The 23,032-nt window shown below is 38.8% G+C and overlaps 3 protein-coding genes and 1 pseudogene across 4 annotated transcripts; all 4 read right to left on the bottom strand.

Annotated features, from left to right (window-relative positions):
- Nucleotides 1-5,600: 5,600 nt before the first annotated feature.
- Nucleotides 5,601-6,183, bottom strand: LOC311628470 (ferritin light chain-like; annotated as a pseudogene). The gene has a single exon. The product of its transcript is annotated as a ferritin light chain-like (transcript).
- A 4,717-nt stretch (nt 6,184-10,900) lies between these two features.
- Nucleotides 10,901-11,839, bottom strand: LOC311628053 (olfactory receptor 1S1-like; the record flags this gene model as incomplete). The annotated part of the gene is made up of 1 exon (XM_084894930.1): nt 10,901-11,839. One exon carries the CDS (start codon nt 11,837-11,839, stop codon nt 10,901-10,903), a length of 939 nt encoding a protein of 312 aa, XP_084751056.1.
- A 4,088-nt stretch (nt 11,840-15,927) lies between these two features.
- LOC311628111 (U6 snRNA-associated Sm-like protein LSm7) lies at nt 15,928-16,413 on the bottom strand. Its single transcript, XM_084894995.1, has one exon. It carries the CDS (start codon nt 16,394-16,396, stop codon nt 16,094-16,096), a length of 303 nt encoding a protein of 100 aa, XP_084751121.1. The 5' UTR covers nt 16,397-16,413; the 3' UTR covers nt 15,928-16,093.
- A 5,250-nt stretch (nt 16,414-21,663) lies between these two features.
- OR10Q1 (olfactory receptor family 10 subfamily Q member 1) lies at nt 21,664-22,623 on the bottom strand (the record flags this gene model as incomplete). The annotated part of the gene is made up of 1 exon (XM_084894897.1): nt 21,664-22,623. One exon carries the CDS (start codon nt 22,621-22,623, stop codon nt 21,664-21,666), a length of 960 nt encoding a protein of 319 aa, XP_084751023.1.
- Between the last annotated feature and the right edge of the window lie 409 nt (nt 22,624-23,032).

Here is a 23,032-nt window from a genome sequence, read left to right as displayed (position 1 = left end):
TTGCCCTGTGGATCCTTAGCAAATATGTCATTCCTTAGTTTCCCCATCCTCTGTTTTTCTTCAAATATCACCTACATGGGAAGACTTTCCCAGCCGTACTTAAAATTGCATCCAAACTTCCCACTTCCACTTATTAATTTATTAATCTATGTAATGCTTTTCACCATTGGATGTACTATGTTTTACGTATTTAATATTGTGTAAATTACATGAGTAAGCATTTTTACCTGTGCAATTCATTTTTGTATGCCAGTGCCTAGCAAAGCACTTAGCACATAAAGGCTCCAGTATTTGTTGAATGAATAAATTAACATCAGGTTCCAGTGTCTACTTTTGAGTTCTAACTTCTTCAGTCCTCATTTTTTTTTTTAATCTGCCAAGTGAGTTTATCTACTTTATAGGACTATGTTTGGGGGATTCAGTGCATAAATGGGAAGGGGTGACATCTGTCTTATTCATTAGTGTCTGTTGAATGAAGTACAATACATTGCATGGCACAACAAATACTAGATGAACTGAGCAAAAATATTTTGGAAAATACAAAAGTTATCTACAAATGCAACAACTACTCTTTTTCCAAAGTTTTTTTAATATTTGGAAAATATTTATTCTTTAATTCTTCATTTATTCTTTAATTGTTTTCTTTCTTATTGTTTCTGTGGTTTTGAATGACAATGATGATGATGACATATAGAAACTAACATTTACTAGGCAGTTATCACCTTCCAGGAATTGTGATGTTTGCTAGAGGAATTATCTGATTTAATTCTCACCATAACCTTATGAAGTCTGTTCTATTATCCCTGCTTCATTGGTAGATGAGGCACCTGAGACTTAGAAAGGTCCAGCAATTTTCCCAAGGTCAGCAAACATGTAAGTGGTAGAGTGGAGTTTCCACCCAATCAGAGCCTGAGCACTTAATTGCCATACGCACAATCTCCTGCTATGATCTACTGTCTACTCTGTGCAGTCACTCCTTTGGAATTCATTGTTATTGCATTTCTTTTATTCCTTTTACCTGGCGAAGAAAAGGCAAAAGTTCAAACTTAAAAAAAAGTAATTTATGTCTCATTTAAAGTTGACATACACTATTATATTAGTTTCAGGTGTACAACATAATGATCAGACATTTATGCACCGTATAAAGTGATCACCCCAATAAGTCTAGTACCCATCTGATACCATATATAGTTATTACATTATTATTGACTATATTCTCTATGCTCTAATGGTAAAAGTCCAATCTGTAGAGGTCTGAGGCAGTAAAAAACAATCACTTCCGTATGTGTGCTAGTATTGTGTAATGTGACAGAGCATGTTGGTTTGTGTGTATGTGTGTGTATGTATGTGTGCATGTAGTTGTATATGAGAAGCTAATGTGTGTAGATTCAATAAATGGCAGTTTCTGGACTCTAGGAACTTTCTTTTTAAGGACATATGACAAAAATTTAGGAAAGAATTGGGTGAGCATGTCTACAAAAAGATTCATGGAAAAAACTGCACTGGTGGCCAAAGAGATTTGGGTCCACACATCAACTTTTATTATTGTTTTTGCACAAATCACTTAAAAAGTGCAGAATATGGGTGGAACAATAAACTCTAAAGAGTACATCTGGGGGCCATTTTACAAATAGTAACTGCCATGCAAATGTCCTTCTAATACAACATCAACTTCTGTAGCAGGCGATAGAGGCATTTGTGTTGTAGAACCAGCTCAGAATTTGACACCAAAGTGTGCAGTTTATTGCTTCTCAGCTATAGAGCTTCAAGTTGGTTAGTGCCTTTCAGCCTGCTTTCTCAACAGTGAAATAAAAAAGTTATAGAGCATTTACTCTGGACCAGGTTTTATATGTATCTCATTTATTCTCACAACAGCTTGGTGACCATGGAGAATGGGAAGATGCTGGGTGAATTACGCAAACATTAATTAGTGTTGTTATGGTAACTATCTCAGGATCCACACCAAATAAGCATTGATAGGCATAGGGACCCACAGCTGATCAGTGGACCTCTTCACTTCAGAACTTTTGGAATTATCTCTCCAGGACTGAGATCAGCCTTGAATCCAGACATCTCCAGAAATGGAGAGTTCGCTAATAATTTAAACTTAATTCTTAAACTCATGCACACCTAAATAAACACTTAAATAAATATTAATCACTATGCTAAAAGCTTTACATGAATCATTTATTTTAGCTCTCCTAACAACTTTAACAGAAAGTAATTATTATTGACCTCTTTTAGCGAAAGGAAGAAATAAGACCCAAAGAAGTTACGTAACTTGCCCAAGTTTATTCATCAAGAAAATGGCAGTCCAGGGAGGATCCGATCTCGCCTTTCTTACTCCAAAGTATGTACTCTTTTTAAAAATTACAAAATTTTTAAATTGCAGTTGGTATACAATATTATGTTAGTTTCAGGTGGACTACACCGTGATTAGACATTTATATGCCTTAGGGAGCAGTCCCCCCATAATTCTAGTAGAAGTATATATTTTTACCTGCTATCTGCCCTTCTGCATTTTCTCCCTTCTCTACCGAGTCCCAATTCTCAGTTGAAGTCTGCCTTGGAAGTGTCTGGATTTCAACTGTATTCTTGGTCTAAATATTTGATAGGTCTAGGCTGGGTTGGGTGCATCTTATGGCCAGACATAAATGTGAAGTTCATGGAATTTACCTTTGCCCTCTTGTAGGTCAATGAGGAGGATATGAGGGAATTTACAACTCCATCAGGAAGAGCAGGGTTACTCAGATGAACTATTGCCTTCTGAAGTCCTTCAAGAGCATCTATCTCTGAGTCAAAGCTCCCTCCAATAAATATTTCATCCATAAGGTGCCTCCAAGCAGTCACCAACCTTGCCTTTGTATCTTCTTTTTCAACTTTCAGCGATTGCCTGAGAAGTCAAGATTCTTTTTCAGACTTTGTTACCTTTAAAAATATACATAACATTATTTTGTTCTATCTATCTATCTATCTATCTATCTATCTATCTATCTATCTATCTATCTATTATCTATCTATCTATCTATCTATCTATCTATCTAATCATATGTCATCTATAACCTATCATAAGATTACTCAAAGGATGTGTCTGAAATCTCTTCTCTTTCAAAAAAACAGCTTCACTGAAGTACAATTGACATGCATAAACTGCACACATTTAAATGCACTATTTGGTAAGTTTTAACATATGCACACACCCATGAAACCATCACCACAATCAGGATAATAACATATACATCACTTCCAAAAGTTTCCTTTATTCTACTGTATTTTCTCCTACATGCCCCTTCCACCACCCTCCCCTTCAGAACACTAATCTGATTTTTACTATACGTTAGTTAGAATTTAATATAAATTTTATACAAATAGAATTACATCTGACTTCTTTCACTTAGCATAATGATTCTGAGGTTCATTCATGTTATTGCAGTTATCAGTAGTTGATTGCTTATTGCTGGGTGTTTTTTCATTTAATGGATATACCATAATTTGTTTATTCATTCACATGTCAATTGGAATTTGGGTAGTTTCTAGTTTTTGGTTATTTTAAATAATGCTGCTATAGACATTCCTGAAATCTTTGTATGAATTTATACTTCCATTTCTCTTAGTTAACTATCTAGGGGTAGTATGGTTGGATCATATAGTAAGTATATGATTAATTTTTAAAGAAACTACTAAACTGTTCTGCAAAGTGGTTGTATTACTTAACATTTCCACCAGCAACACATGAACATTTTAGGTCTTCCACATCCCCGTCAACACTTGTTATGGCCAACCTTTTTAATGTTAGCATTCTAATAGCTACCTCACTGTGGTTTTAGTTTGTAATAATGTTGATACTTAATCTTTTAATGTGCTCAGCTGCCACTAGTAAATCTTTGATGAAGTGTCTGTTTAAATCTGTTGCTCAAATTTAAGTGGACTTTGTATTTTCTTATAATTAACATATTGAAAGTTCTTTATATTTCTGAATACAAGTTCTTTATCAGATATGTGATCTGCAAATATTTCCTCCCAGTTCTTGCACTGTCTTCTGTTGCTCTTAGCAGTGTCCTTCAAAGAACAAATATTTTAATTTTGATAAAGTCCTACTTATCAATTTTGCCATTTATGGCTTGTGCTTTTATTGTTATATTTAAGAAATCTTTGCTTATCCTCATGTTCACAAAGATTTTCTCCTCTGTTTTCATCTAGAAGTTTATAGTTTTAGGTTTTTACATTTAAGTTTAGGAACTATTTTGAGTTGTGTTTTATAGATGGAACCAGGTATGGGTCAAAATAAATATTTTTGCACATGCATATCCAATTATTTCAGCACCATTTGTTGAAAAGATTATCTTTTTTTCCACTAAGTTGTCTTCGCATCTTTGTTGAAAATTAATTATCCAGATATGTTGGAAATATATTTTCCATATATTTGGGCCTATTTCTGAACTCAATTCGATCTCAATGCTCTATTTGTCTGCTGTTATGCCAATACCACACAGTCTTGAATACGAATAAGTCTAGAGATCAGGTAGGGCTAGTACTTCAACTTCACCCATTTTTATTACTTAAGGCCCTTTAAATTTTTATATAATTAAAAAATACAATTTTCCAATGTCCATAAGAATGTTTATTATATTTTGGTTGGGATTGTATTGATTTTTATTGATCTATTTGGGGAAAACTGACAAATTGACTTTTTTGATCCATGAACTTAATGTATACTTAATGTATTGAATATTTCTCTTTTTTTATTTAGGTCTTCTTTAAGTTATCTCATCATTGCTTTGTGTTTTTCAGTGTATGTAGCTTTTCAAGTTTTTGTCACATCTATTCTTTCTTCTTTTCTTTTGTTAATCCTCTCCTGAGGATATTTTTTCCATTGATCTTTAGAGAGAGTGGAAGGGAAGGGGAGAGACATTTGTTTATTTGTTGATGATAGTCATTCTGACAGGTGTGAGGTGGTACTTTATTGCTTTGATTTGCATCTCTTGGATGATTGGTTTATCCCAGGATAAACCACGCTTAGTTTCATGTAGTACCATATTCTTTTTATTTTATTTTATTTTATTTTTTAAATATATTTTATTGTTGATAATATTACAGATATCTCCCATGTCCACCACTCCTTATCCCCCTCTCCTAACCTCTGTCCCAGGTCTTCACTATCCTATTGCTTGTGCCTATGGACTATGCATATAAATATATAAGTTCTTTGGTTTATCTCTTCATGCTTCTGGTCTTATTTTGTTATCAATTCATTTTGTTCATTAGATTCCACAAACAGGTGAGATCATGTGATGTTTGTCTTTCTCAGTTTGGCTAGACAGCATGATGGACCTGGAAAATATTATACTAAATGAAATATTTAGCATAATATTTTCTAGGTCCGTCAGGCTGTCTAGTGTTCTTTTTATTATCAAAGAAAGTAGAAGATGTTCCTGAGACTTCTTGGTTGGTTAAAGTCACAGATGGTATTTTCTAACACCATATGCCAATTTTAAAAGGGGTTTGTAGTTTTTTTTTGTTGTAAAAAGTTTTATTGTTTCAATGCATGGGAGTGGCCTTCAGGGTGGTTAAAAGAATGGCTAGTAGTTTCAGGGAGAGGCTCAGGAAAAAGCCAGACACCAGGGGAGACAGGGGAGACAGAGGACTCCCTCAAAGGCTTCTGGGCTCCAAAGGCTCCTAGTCCTGTTGAGGGTGAGCCTTTTGAAGAGATACTCGTCCAGCCCAGCCTGTGGGCCGGCAGCCTGCAGAGGTGAGTCAGGTGTCGCCCATCTTCTTGATGAGTTTCACCTCCTCACCCAGGAAGTGGTTCTCCCGGAAGTCACAGAGCTGAGTGTCTGCGCGGGTAGAACCCGGGGCTCGCAGCTCCAGAAGGGCCTGGTTCAGGTTCCTTTCCAAGGCCAGGGCGGCTTCCCTGGCGTCCTGAGTTTTGCCCACTCATCCTGGGAGGCCTCAGTACGTCCTGAAAGAGAATGCGGCCATCGCGCTGGTTTTGCAGCTTTGAGAGATGCTCAGCGCTCTCTTGCTTCTTCTCTGCCAACTCACAGAAGTAGCCCACACCCTCGAGAGCCACATCATCCATAGAAGCCCTGAGAGAGGTAGGTGCCAGGGCCTGCAGATGCAGGTTGGCCAGGCGGTTGACCGCAGCCTACACCTGGAATAATCCTGACGAATTTGGGAGCTCATGGTTGTTCGGCAATAAGAAGTTAAGGTAGAAAAAAACCCTGGTGTGTTGACTGATCCGGGAGGTGGTTCTGAAGGTGGTGACTGGATAAGACACAGGAGAGTGGTCAGAGGCTGGAAGAAGGGGTGTCCCTGGGTCTGTTCATTCCAAACATGGTTGAAGCAAGAGTCAGATCCGAGACTACTGAGGGCACTGGATTTGTAGTTTTGAGTCCTCTAAATTTCTCTATTAAAAAGAGAATAAGAGGGAGTCAGTAAAAGGAAGATGGAGGGAAAAAGGAAATTAAGGATATTTTAATCTTCTAAGAAATATGTTCTGAATTAGACAATTTTACTTAGAATTTAACCCTGAGGATGAAGGACTGGTTGAGAAATTACTAGGAGTGATAGCTGCAAGATTTAAAGAGGGCAGATTAGAAATCGTGATTTCAGGAGTGATGATTTGGCTCCAGTGGTATTTAAAACAGTTGGTACCTTCTTTTCATCGGCAGACTTTTCAGTTTCTTCCTCCACCTTCTAGACACCAATTGTTCTAGTTTCCTCCCTCTTTCATTGCAGCTTCTCAGACTTCCATGTTGGGTTCTTATTTCTAAATGTGAGTTACCCAGGGCTTAGTCATAGGTCTTTCCCTATGAAGTCATTCCTTAGGCTAATTTCATCCAGTCCCATGGGTTTAAATATTTACTTAAAGTATCTATATAAAATTCAAAGTTCTTGCCATCAACTATGATATTTAGCCAGTTTGGGTTCCCAACTGCCTTCTTGATTATCTCGTCCTCTACTTCCGTCTAGTTCAAGCCAACCAGTTCCCATATTAGGATCTTTACACCTGCTTTTCATTTTCTTGGGGTGTGTTTCCCCAGATCTTCTCATGGCTCACTTCCTTATTTTATTCAGTTCTCAGTCAAATAACTGAGAGGCCTTCGCAACTGCTAAACCCTCCTACCTACAATAGCTATCCACCCTATGTTATCGTCTGTACTCTGACCTTGCTTGATTTTTTTTTTTTAAATCATAACCTTCTTGCTCCTTCATATTTGTGGCCATTGCTTATTTATTTATCTATCTATATGTTCATTGTCTGTGCTCTGCACTGTGATAGAAGAGCCAGGATCTTTCATTTTAACTCTCACTAGGTTCTCAAAAAAGATTTGTTTAGTGAATAAATAAGTGGATATTTTACTGACATATTTTATATGTTAGGTTGAACAAGTAAATTCTACCCAGTGCATAGTGTATTTTTGGTTTGTTTTTCTAGGCATTTCTTTTGAATTTAAGTTACCTATGCTAAGATGACAAGGGTTTCTGCTCATTTACTTATAAGATCACAAGTTGGTTAACACAAAAGAACAAGGATAGCATAAAACTCAGTTGAATGTGTCTTGCACATTTTATGCTTTCTAAATTTCATGTTAAATATTGTCTTTTGATTATCTGGTCTTAAAAATTATTTTTGTGTCAGTTTCTCTCTAGTTTGTGAGTGCATTGAGGGCATGGAATGTGAATCATTCACCCTTTTAGTCTCAGGGCCAGACTCAGAGCCTAGTAAAGTGAAGGTTTACAATAGATGTTTGTTGAAAATGACAAATAGGAGAAGGATTTAGGGAAGTACAAGCATCTAGGTACAGATTTATGCTTCTCTTCTGTGAAAACTTATCAAGGTTTTTATAAAAGTTTGTGATCCCTCATTTTCTTAATCAGTTGCTCTTTGTGTCCCAAACTTAATCCTAATTCACTTTGTCAGGCAAACTCCCAATTTGCATACAAGTCTATTCCTAGCCAAATCAACTTCCCATTACTCACTGCAGATGGAGCTATAACTCAGTATGGATACAGCCTCTTATAGACTCTACAAGTTGGAAGTAATAGAGGGCCAGGACAGGTCCACAGGGATGGCAACCAAATTAAATTAAATGACTTTGGTTTAACCTGCTGCTTCTTATATCAAATATGGGCTAGATGAAACCAGAATAAACAGTGCAAATTGCATATTGGCCCAACTGATGTTTATGTAACTGAGAAGATTCTGGTACATGCTGGTTTAATAGATTTAATAGGCAAGAGAGTTTATTTTCCTTAAAATAAAAAAAGTTATTTTCACCCTAGTTGGTTTTGCTGCACAGTAGTTAGAGTGTCAGCCACAGACAGAAGCGTCTCAGGTTCAATTCAAGAGCATGGACCTGGGTTGCAGGTTTGATCCCCAGCCCTGATCAGGGTGTGTGCAGGAGGCAACCTATCAATGTTTCTCTCTCTCTGTCTCTCCCTGTATACTTTCTCTAAAAATCAATGGGAAAAATATCCTCGGGTGAGGATTAACAACAACAACAAGTTATTTTCTTCCTAATGTGATAGTTATTCTAAAAATTTAAAGCAATAACAGGGTATAATATGAATCACTCTATTCTTTGAAATAAAACCCACTGTTTTGATTACATATTGCTATATTACAAATCAGCCCCAAATGGAGTGACTTAAAAACAGTAATAATCATTTTATTGCTATCTCTCACAGTTCTAGAAGTTGGCTGGATTTTGGTAGGCAGTTTTCACTTGGAGACAGAGCAGAGACAGATCAGCTTAAGTTTCACTTGCTCATAAGTTGGATGACTGACTAGGGGGACTCAGAGACTTGTAGTCTGAAACAGCTAGGGCTCCTTGGGCATCTCTCTAAGTCTTTGTGGTCTCTCCACATGTCCTTTCCAGCATGGTGGCTCCAGAGCAGTGGGACCTTTTACATGGTAACTCATGGTTCCAGAGGTGCATGTTCATAAAGTGCCAGGTGGAAGCTGTGTTGACTTTTCTTAGATGGTTCTTGAAAACCATGCAGTACCACTTCTGGGGTACTCTATTTGTGAAAGGAGTCCCCCAAACCCTCCAGGTTGAAAGGGGAGGAACACAACCTCCATTTCATATGGGGAAATGGCCAAGTTCTTCAAGAGCATGTGGAATGGAAAATGTTGTGAGCATCTTTGGACAATATAATCTGCCACAACTACTGTTAATATTTTATTGACTCTCCTCCTAGGCATTTCTTTCTATTTTATGTAAATGGGTTTTCGTGAAACATGCTCTTATAGAACCTGCTGTTATATTAGACCAGTGATCTTATTATAGAAAAAGAAACTGAGATTAGTAACATGGCTTGTCATATGATGAGTTAGCTGCGAAGTTGGGCCAGATTCCATGTCTCTTGATTACAAATCTAGGACTCTCTGCTATTCTAAGTGGAAAAATGAAAGCGGAGCTCTGTGATGCTTCATGTTGAAGCTATGGGTAGAATACAGTAGATGTTGAGGCACTTGAAGAAAGCTAGTGAAAGAAAGTGAAGAGGCTAGTTGGTAACCCATATAAAAACAGGTGGTTTTACATTTATAATGAAAATGCACATGAAACATAAAAGTTTAAGAGGTGCCACAGAGAAAAGCAGGTGGATGATATTATAGTTTCTCTTAAAGTTGGATTTTATGTTTAGACAAAATAGAATTCAGCTTAGACTGTAGACAGAAAAACCTAATTTAGGAGAGAAGGCATATTAAAGTTGGAAGCCATGGGACAGTAATAAAAAAAGAAATACCTTTAAAATTTTATTTTAGTGTCTATGGTATACTAAATAGAATGGTAGTTTTGCAGAAACCGGTTTGGCTCAGTGGCTAGAGCGTTGGTCTGTAGACTGAAGGTCCCAGGTTCGTTTTCGGTCAAGGGCATGTACATTGGTTGCGATCAGAAGGCAGCTGGTCGATGTTTATAATGCTTTATCCCTCTCCCTTCCTCTGTAAAAAATCAATAAAATACATTAAAAAAGAATGGTAGTTGTATAATATACATGTTCATTTAGCAACAAACAGCTTTAAGATGTTGTGATTATTATTTTCATTTTACAGATAAAGATGAGTACCCCAAGTAATTCTGATGTACACATACAGTTGGAAACAACTGGGACCAATAGCCTCATTTTATAGATGAGAAAATAGGCTCAATAAAGTGAACTGATATGCCTAAAATCTCACAGCTACTTGGGCACAGAGTCAGGATAAGAATTGATGGCTTCTATGTGCACACTCTCTGGTTTTCCATCTAAATACATTTCCCAAAGTGTATTTTGCACAACACTAGACCTATGAACTAGTCTGTGATGAATCAGGTCCTGTATGATTGAACATGTTTAGTTTTGAGAAATACTGCAAACCATATCACCCTTCTGGAGATTTATTATATTCTATACTAAAAGCTTTGAGAAGTTGTCTAATTAAAACATTTTGTTTTACTTGACTCTGAGTGGTCCAAAATTGTTTGAACATGGACCCTTCTTTTTACAGCTATTAAACATCTCACTGAATGGTAACTTGGCAAAACAGGAAAGGCAATACAGAGAAAACCAGGTTGAATAAAGGAATTACTAATAAACATATTCAAAGCTGCAAAAGCTAGACTGTAGGTACCACATGCACGAGCTTATTATCTAAGTTATGTACAATTTGTGTCAAAGTTTATAGTAATACACATTATAATCAGATGTGATTTATGGTTGTGACTTAAGGGAATTAAGGGGTTTGTTTCCAAGATCAGAGAAACATGAAAAAGCCCCAACTCTTCAGAGGTTAGAATAGAAGGCAGATACCCTAAAGCTTATTAAAAGCTGAACTATCACAACTACACCACCAACTTTGGACAGAATCATCCATCTGGTTATGGGAATAAAAGGAATTCAGATACCTGGGACATCAAAGGCAGGAACTTTTCCTATTGATGAGCTTCTTCAGGGTGCCTTTTATATCCTTATTCCTCAGGCTATAGATGAAGGGGTTCATCATGGGTGTCACCACAGTGAATAGTACTGCACCAATTTTATCTCTGTCATCAGGGTGAGCGGATGAGGGGAAGAAATAAACCCCTACAATGGTCCCATAGAAGAGCAATACAACTGTCAGGTGAGAGGCACAGGTGGAGAAGGCTTTCCACTTTCCCTCTGTGGATGAGATTATCAGGATAGCCCTGACAATGCAGATGTAGGAGAAGAGGATAAGGGCAAAAGGGAATGTGATGACTGATAAGCCCACGATGAATAACACAAGCTCATTGATCATTGTGTCTGAGCAGGATAGTTTGAGCAGAGAGGCCAAGTCACAGAAGAAGTGTGAAAGAGTGTTGTTGTCACAGAAGCACAATTCAAGGAGCAGAAGAGTGTGTGTCAGGGCAACAATATTACTGAGGACCCATGGAATAATTGTCAGTAAAATGCAGAGCCTGGGTTGCATGATGGTCGCATAGTTCAGAGGGTGGCAGATAGCCACAAAACGGTCATAGGCCATGACTCCCAAGAGGAAATTGTCAATGACAACAAACACAATAGAAAAGTACATCTGTGTGATGCAGCTCTCATAGGAGATGGATTGACTCTTGGTCTGGATATTCATCAGCATTTTGGGGACTGAGGTGGAAATGGAGGAAATATCAGCAAAGGATAGATTAGCAAGAAAGAGATACATTGGGGTGTGAAGGTAAGAGTCCAAGCTGATGGCCAGAATGATGAGGCCATTTCCCACCACAGTGACCAGGTACATTCCAAGGAAAAGCACATAGAGGAGATTCTGCTTCTCAGTTTCATTGGAGAGTCCCAGGAGGAGGAATTCAGAGATGCTGGTTTGGTTTACTTGATGCATATTTCTGTTGATCTGAAGAAAGGAACACAAGGTCTTCTTATCCCCACAAGGAACCTCAATATAGTACCAATTAGTTACAGCCATTGCAGGGAGGTGGGCACTTCCTTTAGGCTGAAGGGCAATGAAGGATGGAGAAAGATTACTTAATAAGGAACTGTGTCAGCAGTGCAGAGCTCCAATAAATGCCTCACAAAGAAAAGATACGTCCTGACAGATATTTCTCAATGAACATGTTTTAAACTCCAACATGATTCTGACTGTGATTTTTAGAGTGGGCTCCAACTATAGTCAAATGCCCCAAATTAAGATAATATTTGAGGTATTTGCCATATTCTAAAGATGCTAGATACCCCTCTCTGAAGGAATTATTCAAAAATGAATAACTTAGTTCTAAGACTTTTCCCACCATCCATCCTCATCCTTTAAATTGAAAAAGATAGAATTTTGAAGAGTCATTAAAGGGAATAGTTGGGGAAGGAGAAACAATTGAGGGTTAAGAATACTTATGGGTATATACTCATTGCTCCTCAACTTAGGGGGGACTCCAAAAGAACTGCTCTTGGAGAATGTGTACAAGAAGGGAGACCAGAATTTTACTTTACTCATGGCTAGATGTTGGGTGAACAAAGACAGTTTGGAGGACACATAAAGATCTAAAGACTTGTGTTTGCCTCTCACTTCTAAATGAGAAGACTCACTGGATCAGCCCGGTAAGGCAGGGAAAAGCATTGTAGGACAATGCTTCCTCATTCATGGCGTAGAATGAATATGTGATTTTCTTATAGACCAAGTAGATGCTGCAGGAGGTTATTGGATTCAAACCATGTTACTGGGACTCTAACCAAGAAGCAGCCTGCTGGAGTAGAGGAGATTATAGCAGTAGGAGGTCATGGAGTGGGTCTTTTAGGGAAAAAAGTCATAGGAAGAAGAGGATGAAAATTCACTATGCCAAAATGGCTTGGGCTTAACCAGAATGTAGAACTGTATATTTTTGAAGGACAATCTCTAATCTCACCTTCCTGTTCTGCCTATCCCACCAACCAGCCACACTGTACAAATTTTGCTGAGTTCCCAAGGCATCTGCCTCACTGGTTAAGAGCAGCACTAAAATTAAAAAAGCTCACCTTTGAAAGATGGTAGGATCTCAGAAAGTGATTGGACTCTAGACTCAATAGTTTAACTTGTTGGCAGGGTAGCAGTGGAGTGACTAAGAGCAGCTCTTATGTGTTTTTCAGAATCAGACTATTTCCCCAAGAACAGGAGTTAATAGTCATCCTGCTGGGCTCACATAGGACATTAGCACCTTCTAAGTCCTTTGAGATTGTATCCCAAAGGTGTTTTCCTCAAGACAAACAGTTGTTTTCACATCCCAGTCTCTATGAGGTAAATGGGGATTAGACAGTTAACTCTGCTTTTTTTTTATTTGTTCATCTTTTGGTACCTTTTCCTACCTGTGATTTCCTGTTTGTAACTTAGTTGGTTACTGCTTTTCATAGAGAGTGAATTGTTTGTTGTGGTCTCATGTTCCCAGTGAGACAATAATAAGCAATTTGAGAATTTCTTCTGTGTTTACCCTCTACTGCCTAGTAGAGGAAGAACAATTAGTAAATATCTCAAGAATTGCCTTAATTCCTGCAAGAGGGGCAATGAGTCCCAAGAGATGCTATCTCTAGTGGAAAGGATAGGCTACGGCCTCTGTATCACTTGAATGAAAGTCAGCATAGAAAGGGGATCCAGGGACCCCTTGATTTAGCACTCAGTACTCTTAGTTGGAAATAAAAGAAATAAACTCTGGGTTTTTAACATTGAAAAGAAACATATTGAAATAATATTGAGTGTATTACAGATATATTGGGAAAGCTGAAAAACAAAACAAAAAAAACAAAAAAAACAAAACACAACATAAAACAGACCCTGAAATGGATAGGAGTAAGGGAGGATGTATAACCAGAGACATAGTCCAAATCAGTACATTCCTTCTTCTAATGTTTATATATGCCTTATAGTACAGTTGTTTCTCACTCAAACCAAGAGCACTCTCCCCCTCCTCAGCAGGAAGAAAATTCATCTATGGACTAACTGTATAGTTATTCATGACTAATATTTAAAATAATGGGCAATGGGAAAAAAGAGCAAAAGCAAGTTTTTCTGTCATATATCCATCATCTATCTATCTATCATCTATCTATCTATCTATCTATCTATCTATCTATCATTTATATATCTACCCACATCTAGGAGGGAAATATGAGTGATAGAAGCCAAAACAGTGCAGTGGTTTATTGGGCTGGGGAGGACTTGATTGGAAAGGGGCACAAGAGTACTTTCTGGGGTGATAAAAATATTTCATTACTGAGTACAATTGTCCAAACACATCAACCTGAACCAGTTGAGATCTATGTATTTTATTGTATGCCATTTACACTTTGATTACATTATAATAGGAGCAAAATAAGCTCCCACTTTTTCTTTTTGCTTCAAATGGAATTTGAATCTATTATCACACCAGAATCAATGGAAAAATATTTTCTTGCCTTATCTTTTCTCCCGGATAAGCAGAGGTGGAGATGTTAAATCTTTGCTGGAATTCTGGAAGCAGATTCTGGGAGACAGAGTGGAGCCAAGGATGCTCCTACATATGATAATATTCAGAATGAAGAGTCATCCTCCTAGTTGCATAGGAAGTTAATCCACATTAGGCAAGAGGGAAAGACCAGGTATGTGGCATTTACTCAGAAATAAGACCCAGATAGAACAAGTAAGTGGGAGGCACTTATGTATAATTACATGGATTTGCTGTCCTCATAAAGGCAGGTAGAAGGGAGCTGTCGATTTAGACATTTTGAAGCTAGGGCTTCTGAGAACTCCTTAGTCATGGGGAAAAAAAAATAAGTAAATCCTTCTTGGAGAAAACTTACCAAAACTTATGTTGAGGAAGACACTGGCCTATGTGACACTATTGTCATCTGGCATATGTTGTTCTCTTCTACTCTAGATTAAAAAAAAAAAGACTCATAATTGTATGTTCACTTTCCCAATAGTCTGAACTCTTTGAAAACAAATATCTTGTGTTTCTGTCTATAAATTCAAGTCTGACACATAAAATGTTCCCTTCATCTCCGAGTCACTGTATCTCAATATTCTTCTTATCCTAAATTCCTGCCCCCTTCACATTTTGAGATTCTTGATGATGTGGTACTCTGGGTAATTCTGATCCATCCCATATCCATAAGACAAGTTGACTGCCCAGGATGTGTTGTCTAATCTATTTCATTCAATCATTTCCTTATCTAGCCATCTCTCTAACTACAATTATTAGTTGTAATTAGACAACACAGACATGAACAAACACACACTTCCTATATGTTTTCCTTGGAATTCAACATGTGAGAGTGAGAAATTGAAATCCCTAGGAATTTTTAGGAATGCATAAACTTATGTGATTCTGAAAATATTTCAACATTCTTATTTAAAATAAATCTTTATTGTTCAGATTATTACAATTGTTCCTCTTTTTTCCTCCCATAGCTCCCCTCCACCCGGTTCCCACCCCACCCTCTGCCCTTACTGGCAACCCGCCCCCCCGCACTGTCCTCATCCATAGGTGTACGATTTTTGTCCAGTCTCTTCCCGCACCACCCACACCTTTTCCCTTGAGAATTGTCAGTCCACTTTCTTTCTATGCCCCTGATTCTATTATGTTCACCAGTTTATTCTGTTCATCAGATTTTTTATTCACTTGATTTTTAGATTCACTTGTTGATAGATATGTATTTGTTGTTCATAATTTTTATCTTTACCTTTTTCTTCTTCTTCCTCTTCTTAAAGATTACCCTTCAGCATTTCATATAATACTGATTTGGTGGTGATGAACTCTTAACTTTTTCTTATCTGTGAAACTCTTTATCTGACCTTCAATTCTGAATGATAGCTTTGCTGGGTAGAGTAATCTTGGTTGTAGATTCTTGCTATTCATCACTTTGAATATTTCTTGCCACTCCCATCTGGCCTCCATAGTTTCTGTTGAGAAATCAGCTGACAGTCATATGGGTGCTCCCTTGTAGGTAACTAACTTTTTCTCTTGCTGCTTTTATTTTATTTATTTTTTTTGTTGAGAGATTTGCAATTTTATTAAGAAAACAAAAAATAACCTATACAAAAAGGAAAGCTCCATTTCTGCGGGCAGCACTTAAGGCAGGGGGACAGATCCAGGCTGCCGGCATCCTGGTCCACGCCCTCCGCCTGCTAGGCCTCCTACTGCTGGATGAGGGGGCTGGGAATGGCCTCCATGCTGTCCTGCGGGCAGATGAGCACCACTGAGGTGCCCCTGCACACCACCAGGCCCAGCTGGCGGGTGTCCTCTGTGAGCTTGTATTGGTCATCGGGGTCTCTCATGTATTCGGTGGTGCCATCAAGCACAAGGGTGAGGAGTGGGTCAAACCCTTTCAGGATTCCACTGGCTTCATGGCCCCCCTGAAACTTCACCCGGATCATCTTGTCGATGTACTTGGACAAGTCCAAGATGCTCTCCTTCTTCTTCTTCTCTTTGTCCACCATCTTGCCGTGCCGCGCCGCTCCGCCTCTCTTGCTGCTTTTAATATTCTCTCTTTGTCTTTTGCTCTTGGCATTTTAATTATGATGTGTCTTGGTGTGGTCCTCTTTGGATTCCTTTTGTTTGGGGTTCTCTGAGCTTCCTGGACTTGTAATGCTATTTTTTTTTTTCCACCAGGTAGGGGAAGTTTTCTGTAATTATTTCTTCAAATAGGTTTTCAGCATCTTGCTCCATCTCTTCTTCTGGTACCCCCATAATTCTGATGTTGGTATGCTTGAAGTTGTCCCAGAGGCTCTTTACACTATCTTCAACTTTTTGGATTCTTTTTTCTTTTTTCTTTTCCAGTTGGGTGTTTTTTGCTTCTTTGTATTTTAAATCTTTGACTTGATTCTTACGATCCTCTACTCTGTTGTTGGGTCTCTGTATATTATTTTTAATTTTAGTCAGTGTATGCTTAATTTCTAGTTGATCCTTTTTCATATCCTTGAGGATCGCGCTAAATTTATCGGCCTTTTCTAAAAAATTCTTGAAAAACATTATAACCGTGGTTTTGAACTCTACATCCAGTTGTTTGCTTTCCTCTATTTCTGTCATTTATGAACTTTTTCTTTGCCTCTGCATTTTGGCTGCTTCCCTGAGTTGACAGAGTGGCTTTATGTGCTAGGTATCCTATAGTGCCCAGTGGCTCAGCCTCCCAAGTTACCTTAGGTGGACACTCTTCGTGCACCCTTTTGTTTGCTGTGTGGACAGTCTTGTTGTAGTTAAACCTTGATTGTTGTCGGTATCACTGGGAGGAATTGACCTCCACGCCAATTGGCTGTGATGATCAGCTGTGTCTACATTGGGAAAACTTCTGTGCTGGAGACACCCTTATGAGACAAGACTTGCTTCAGTGGGGCTTTGGTTCTCACTGAATCTGCCCCCTTATGTATTCCTTATGGATCTGAGGAGTTGTAATCTGGATGGTCCCATTCTGACTCCTGGGTACACTGGCTCTTGGATCTCCAAGAATGTGCTAATTTAGCCTATGCCTGAGGCCAACCAGTAGGAGTTACAGAGAGATCTGCAAATTTCTCTTCTTTGTTTGGGTTTTGGAGGTGCCCAGATTAGGCTCAGCTGTGAAGCAATGCAAGTTGCTGCAGGGCCTTGGGCCTTCTTTTGGATGCTCTGTGTCTCACTGACTCAACTGCAGTTTGTAAAATTCAAAGGACCAGGCCATTCATATGCAAAAGCCTCTGCACTCAGCTTGGATGGGACTGAGTTTCAGGGTGGAGCAATCAACAATGGCTTCCTGGGGTGGAATCTCAGGGCAGAGAAAACAGTGATGGCTTCCTGTCAGCCCTGCCCTATGAGGCCCTCGGATCACAGTGTTCTGTGGTAATCGCTGCAAGCACCTCTGAGAGAAAGCTGCCCTTGAGTTTTGCTCGCTGCCAGACAATCCAGTTTCTCCCTGTATGAATCTGGGTCCCCAGAGTCTCCCCTGGAACTGGAGTTCAGAGCAATCGGGAGCTTGTGTCTCCCTCCCACTTGAGAAAGCCAGCTGCGTACTCAGTTTCTATCCCTCTCCTTGCTGCGCTTCTGTACCTCTGCCTTCTGCAACTCCTGTAAGTCTCAGTGTGCTTTTCTCTATCCTTCTAGTTGTAGAACTTCCACTCAGCCAGCCTTCCTGTGGTTCTGGATGATGTCCATTTTGTCTTTTAGTTGTAGTTTTAAAATTGTTGTGTGAGGCAGCTGTTTAGGTGTTTACCTATGCTGCCATCTTGGTTTCTCTTCAACATTCTTTATACACTTTACTTATTATTATAAGTATCTAAATTTGTTTAATAACTATAAATACTAGGTGTATTAATATAGATCACGTATGTAGACTACAGTGAATAGCCAAATACTGGAATATGCCCATGAGTATTATTAGGTGATATTTTAATAACTAAGCATTTAGATCTCCCAGTAAGATGAATAGCACTACACAAAACCACATGTCAAAATTTCCAATTTAAGGAGTTAAATTTGCTTCCAAAATTTATTTCTTGGAACATCACTCATAGGATTTGTATAATATACTATGCATATAAACTTACAAATGTTAATTTTACTTGCAAGAATAACTCATGTTGGCAGCAGATTGGACCATGTAGACTTACTCAGAAGCAGCTATTAGCAAGAGTGACTTATTAGATCGTGACTGCTCCTCTTCCAATGCTTCTTGTCCAGATTCCAGAAATGCAGACTTAACCTCTGACTGTGGCCATGTTTCTTGCTTTCCCCTTGACATGACTCCTCTGAACCTGTTGCTTCTTTGTGTTGATCATTATGCTGTAATTCATGCAGGGTAATTATAATATTTCCCCCCTTTTTCTTGATATCTCAACTACTTTTTCTCAGATTTTGTGTTTAAAAATAATAAACAAACAAACATACAAATAAATAATAAATAAATATATTTTGGGGAAATGCTGGGAAGAAATTTCCACATAGAAGTACTACTCCCATCACTGTGACTAACCCTTCCTATCATCCACCAATTAAATTCTAAGGAAAGAGTTGGAGAAATCCACTATGACAATATATCATACCAGTGATGATTTTGCCAACTTGTCTGGACTCAAGTTGCTTATTGATTTGTAGGGAGACATATACTCGATTAATTACCCTACATGATAAAATGTATTTTAATAAATTTCAACAAGAGTGGTGTAAATAGAGAATGTTCATTGATGGAGAGGTTACTTCCTGGGCAAGTACTTCTCTGTAAGTCAGTTAATACAAAGAACAAACAAACCCAAAAGGCTTCATGAAGGGGATGAGCAGAGTTTTGAAAGGAGGAATAGAATTTTAAAAGAAGTGCTAAAGATGCAGGAGAGGAAAAGTGGAGGAAACATAAAACAGTTTTACAAGTTCTGACTTCCACTTATGCTACCAGAAAGCTACCAGTTAGGGAAACCAGGGAGATCATCATGTTCTCAAGGGAAACATCTTTGATTGACATTTCCATCATTTGTCTCCTGATATACTCCACTCAATGTTCTAATTCCAGGATCTAACAATTTCATGGGGACAATATTATATTAAAGGGCCAATTTTTCATTAAGAAAGAGAAGCTATTTTTATTTAGCTAAAATAGGTACAGGAAAGTAACTAAGGGAGCCCAGTAATTCATTTGAAAGTACTGATAGACCCTTCAGGGCTTTCTTCCCAATAGAATAATATTTCACCCTCTTCTTTTTGAGTTCCAAGTTAATCTTCTAAATGATTTGTGGCATTAAATAGAAATGAAAGGAGGCATGGAAATGCGTGCAAGCTTACATTTAAAAAATATTTTTTATTGATTTTTTATGGAGAGGAAGGGAGAGGGATAGAGAGAAACATTGATGACAAAGGAACGTCCATCAACTGCCTCATGTACACCCCCTACTGGGGATTGAGCCCACAACCAAGGTACATGCACTTGACCAGTATCAAACTCAGGACCCTTCAGTCCACAGGCTGATGCTCTATCCACTGAGTCAAATCGGTCAGAGCCAAACTTACCTTTTATTGGCATTCCAGACAATGCCTAGCACACTATGTACATTTAATTGATTCATATAGTCTGATGTGACTTGGTCTGCATTTGATAATAAGCAAACTGCCAACCAGAGAGTTTTGTTCTTTTCCTACATTTGGAAACAAAGACATTTCTAATATATTGTTAAATCCATAACTCTTTCCAGAATAAGTAATACTTTGTAATTAATTTTCCTTATCCTCATATTATCAGCTTAAAAAAATTTAAAGCATCAACAGTAGATTTGAAGGAAAAAAGAAGTAACAAAAAAAAAAAAAAAAGAAGTGCTAATCTAGGAAAAGTGTGACAAGTGGAGAAGGATCATGGTGCTGTGATGATGGGAAGTTTATGTGCCCAATAAATCTATATGCATGTCAGATTCTTTTTAGAAATCATTATTTTTTTATTATAAGAGAAACAGTCTTATTATTAAAAACATGAAAAATGAATAAATTAATAAAGAAGAAAAGTATTTATAATTCTACAAACCACAGATAACAACACACTCTTCAGGGATGCAAGTTAGATTTTAATAGCTTTTCAGTTTATAAAAATGAGAAACCACTGTATATTTTCAACTTTGATCCTTACTTTTTTGAAGTTATGATTTTAGAAAAGGAATCATTGAATCAAAGAATAGAACCTTTCTAGGCTTTGGTATACCTAGTTGTATTACTTTCAGGAGGGGTTACACCAATTCCTTCCACCACTTTTAATATTCACTGGAGGGCACTCTCACTCTTCCTCCTGGAGTTGCTGCTCAATAACATCAGCTTCAGGGGCTGGATCCAGACCCCTGCCTGATAGTTGCTCTGGGCGAGGACATTCCTATTGAAAACTATTCCTAGAGTCCTCTTCACCTCTTTGTTCCTCAGGGTGTAAATGAGTTGAACAGTATGGTACCAGCAAGGAACACCAGAGAGGGAAGCCCATTCTACTTGAGGGTTTTCCTGTGGTTGGGGTACAGGGACAGGAAGGTGTAGCAACCATCCTGCAGCAGGACCTTGCTGAGGAGGGAGGAACAGTAGTGCCACCTGCTGAGTGGATATCTAAACAGCAGCCATTATGAGGGCACAGGAAAAGGTGACAAAGGGGTAAGAACAAGGCTACCTGAATCCACCAGCATAGGCAGCTCATGAAAGCAGTGCTGGCATCAACACCAAGCTGTCTTTCATACTCTCGCATAGACGACACATAGTGTGAGAGCCTTGTCAGTGAATGCTAATTCTGACAGCTCCCTGCATGGAAGAATGAAAGGAAATGAAGGTGACCAGTTGGGATGCATGATGTAAAGGATATGGATGCATTAAATTAATTATACTCATAACTAAAGCAATAATAAAATGTATTTATTTGAGCGAAATAAATGTCTTAGTGAATAGTCCTTATTTGAGGATAAGTTAATATCATTGCCTCCTCAGGAGACAGATCATCTAGAGGTAGTAACCTTTACTCACAGCGTGTATGGGGTGAGGGTTCCCTGATAGAGCTAATGCCATGTCTGAGCTGAGAATCTTTCAGTTAAGACTAGCAGACTACAGCTCCTCCATAGAAAGGTTTGTCCAAGTTTTCAAGAAAATGTGGATTATAGACATGGAGCAAATATGGCAAAAGAGAAATGTTAACTGCAAAGTGTGAGTAAGTCAGCGTTATAATTTTATATTTGTTGTTTACAGTTCATTGTCATGGAGACCTACAGACACCCACCCTAGTTTCCCTAAGCTTTCAATCATTGCGCGAGGCTGCTTTGCTGATGATGGCACTCCTGAGGGCACCTTTGACATCCTTGTTCCTAAGGGTGTAAATCAGGGGATTGAGTAAGGGGGTGACAAAGGTGTAAATGAGGGCAAATTGGCGGTCCTCATCCACGGAAGAGCTAGACTGGGGACGCAGGTAGACCAAGGCACAGAAGCCATACTGCAGCAAGACCACGGTGAGGTGGGAGGAGCAGGTTGAGAAGGCCCGGCGGCGGCCCTCAGCAGAACGGATGCGCAGGATGGCCAAGGTGATGAACAGGTAGGAGACAGAAATAAGGATAAAGGGGACAATCAGCACGAGGATGCTCACGACATAGAGGACGGCCTGGTGCACGTGGATGTCAGCGCAGGCCAGCCTCAGGACCGGAGGCACATCACAGAGGAAGTGGTTGATTTCCCGGAGGCGGCCACAGAAGGGCAAGGTGAAGATTAAGGATGTGAGCTGCAGGGACAGGTAGAGCGCCAGAGCCATGGCACAGCCCACCATCTGGATGCACAGCTTCTGGGTCATGATGAGGGTGTAGTGCAGTGGGTGGCAGATGGCCACATAGCGATCATATGCCATGATTGCCAAGAGAAAACAGTCAGCGCTACCAAGTGTGACAAAAAAGAACATTTGGGCCCCACATCCAGCCAGAGAAATGGGCTTCCGGGCTCCAAAGATGTTGGAAAGCATCAAGGGCACCACCGCGGTGGTGTAGCTGATCTCTATGAAGGACAAGTTGGACAGGAAGAAATACATTGGGGTGCGCAGGGAGCTGTGTGTGCACACCGCCCAGATGATGGCTGTGTTGCCACAGAGGATCATCAGGTAGAGGAGGAGGAAGAGGAGGAAGAGGAGAGCCTGGAATTCAGGGACAGCAGTGAATACTCGGAACACAAACTCAGTGGGGCCGGACTGGTTGAGGACAGGGCTCCTCGCAAACATGTCTCCTGCAAAAAAGAACAGGAAGTGCTGAATCTTCCTCTGCTGAGTTCATCTATTGCCTGAGGAAAATAAGTGACTTTAACTTCAGTTTTTGATTTAGAATTACCTATTTAGCATCCAGTTGCCAATATCAATGCTTGGAATAAAGGTTCATAGACAGTATGGTATGTGCTTCCATGGAAAGCTAATGAATGGGATATATACTCATCTCTAGACATTTCTGGTCACAAAGATGTGTAGATATTCCTGGTGCAATTTTTTTTTTATTTTGATATATTTTATTATGACCATCTTGTCTTTTAAAGATATATATTTTTTTTCAATTACAATTTACATTCAGTATTATTTTGTATTAGTCTCAGGTGTATAGCATAGTGGTTGGACAATCATATAGGTTACAAATATCCTC

Source organism: Pipistrellus hanaki, assembly GCF_964339955.1.
Source record: "Pipistrellus hanaki genome assembly, chromosome: 9".
Lineage (NCBI taxonomy): Eukaryota > Metazoa > Chordata > Mammalia > Chiroptera > Vespertilionidae > Pipistrellus > Pipistrellus hanaki.
Note: the sequence above shows the minus strand (reverse complement) of the source record. Positions and strands in the feature narration are given on the sequence as shown.

Coding starts and splice junctions, on each gene's coding strand:
- LOC311628111 (XM_084894995.1), bottom strand. CDS start 16,396: ATGGTGGACAAAGAGAAGAAGAAGAAGGAGAGCATCTTGGACTTGTCC.